This window comes from Cyprinodon variegatus, unplaced genomic scaffold (genome assembly GCF_000732505.1).
Source record: "Cyprinodon variegatus isolate N-32 unplaced genomic scaffold, C_variegatus-1.0 Scaffold9, whole genome shotgun sequence".
NCBI lineage: Eukaryota > Metazoa > Chordata > Actinopteri > Cyprinodontiformes > Cyprinodontidae > Cyprinodon > Cyprinodon variegatus.
Window position 1 is genome coordinate 2,606,962 of NW_015150462.1, and position 1,616 is coordinate 2,608,577.

General features: G+C 43.3%; 1 protein-coding gene across 1 annotated transcript in view; it reads right to left on the reverse strand.

The window, feature by feature from the left end:
• Positions 1–552: 552 nt before the first annotated feature.
• Positions 553–1,616, reverse strand: part of arhgap20 (Rho GTPase activating protein 20) — a 45,652-nt gene continuing 44,588 nt past the window's right edge. Inside the window, exons 15-16 of the mRNA XM_015377839.1 lie at positions 956–1,068; positions 553–886 (exon numbers count right to left, since the gene is read on the reverse strand). Coding sequence (XP_015233325.1) covers positions 553–886; positions 956–1,068 — 447 coding nt within the window. The remainder of the gene's footprint in view (positions 887–955; positions 1,069–1,616) is intronic.

Below are 1,616 nucleotides of genomic sequence, written 5' to 3' on the forward strand. Positions count from 1 at the left end.
CTCTTTAAAAACCCGGATAATCTACGAAAACAAAGGTTGATGTGGCTTTTAGGTTTTCCACTGAGTTGATGTGTTTGCTAACATGATTAAAAGTTTTGTTTTTAACCTGCAGGTTTCACAAAACAAAGATCAGCAGATTCCAGCTCCTCAGACAGAATAGCAGCATTGTGTTCATTCAGCTCCTGTAACGCTGCTGAATCCGATTTATTTAAAACAATCTGAAATGTCGGAGTCAAACCAGGAGGAGCCACGTGTAAAATCTGGGTCACATTCCACATCGTTAGGCTATTAATCCATACTTCTTTTTTAGAAAATCATTAGTTCTCCAGCTAGGCTCCAAGAACACTTTTTGATAAGCAGAATTATTTTAAGTGGTTTAAAATTAGTTTTCATGGAAGGATGGAGAGAAGGAGGGATGTGTAACAAATGCAGGAAAAGAAAAAGTCCCAGTTTTATTCTGCTTTGGCAGTTAGGACAAGTATGGAGGAGGAATCAAATCAAAAAACGGAAGCAGGAGGTCTGATTACACCTGGAGCACAATCAATGCAACAATTAATACTTCACCTCCCCAACACAAAGCATGGTAGTGGCAGCATAATGCTGTGATGATACAGCTATAACAGCAGCAGATCCCAACTCAAACTCCAGATATTTTTTTCTGCAGCTCAAAAAAACGTATTGCATTATTTTAACCTTTTTGGCTCCTTCTCCCTCCGCCTCGGGACTGCAGGGGGCGCCAGGAGGCCACAGCAAGCTGGGAGCGATGCACACTGACAGATTGAAACTGGTCATCTGGTTCTCCTGAGCGTTGGCCTGGACCGCATGCAGCATGGCTAACAGGTAGCGGAGCAGAAGCGCGTTCTCTTTAGCCAGGCGACGAATCATCCTGCAGAGAGTACCGACAACCTTCAAGCTGTGCGTTTGAATTCTTGCCAAAAAGCGGAGAAGTTCTTACCTCTTTATGTCTTGGACCTGTTCTTCCTCCTCCTCCTCTTCCTCCAGCACATCTATCCATTCCTCATACACCTCACAGCCCAATAAACTCCCAGGGATTCTCCGCAGGAAATCCTGCAGCAAATCAGGTAAGGAGATCAAATAAACGCACACGTGTGATCCCTGCACACGCCTCCAGGGGTCACTGTGGAGCTGCATAACAGAGTGACCTAATCAAAATGTAGAGTAGTAATCCAGGTGAATGGGAAGAGTCTACTGCTGCTGCATGGAGACATGACGGTTTATTCTCTCCTTATCTCTCCAGATGCTAAGAGATGATAATCCAGATTACGTTAATAAGACTACCGGGGCTGTTCTGCTGTGAACAGCTTGTCCTGCTGGAACTTCCCTGCAGAGGCTGAGCAGAAATAAACGCTGTTTGCTTACAGATGTGGGTCAAGAATATCAAACATCTGTCATCGAATTATATACTCTGTTCACTGGAACTTTAATAAACTCGATATAAGCAAATAAAACAATCTATAAAGCGCTGAACAAGACCTAGATCACTAAGCTGTAGAGCAGAAAACAAGATAAGTTTTTAGAAAAGCTCAACAAAACCTTTAGCTCTCAGCCTTATAGTTGGTAGAAAACCAGCAGACCTTGTTCACATGATCTCAGCT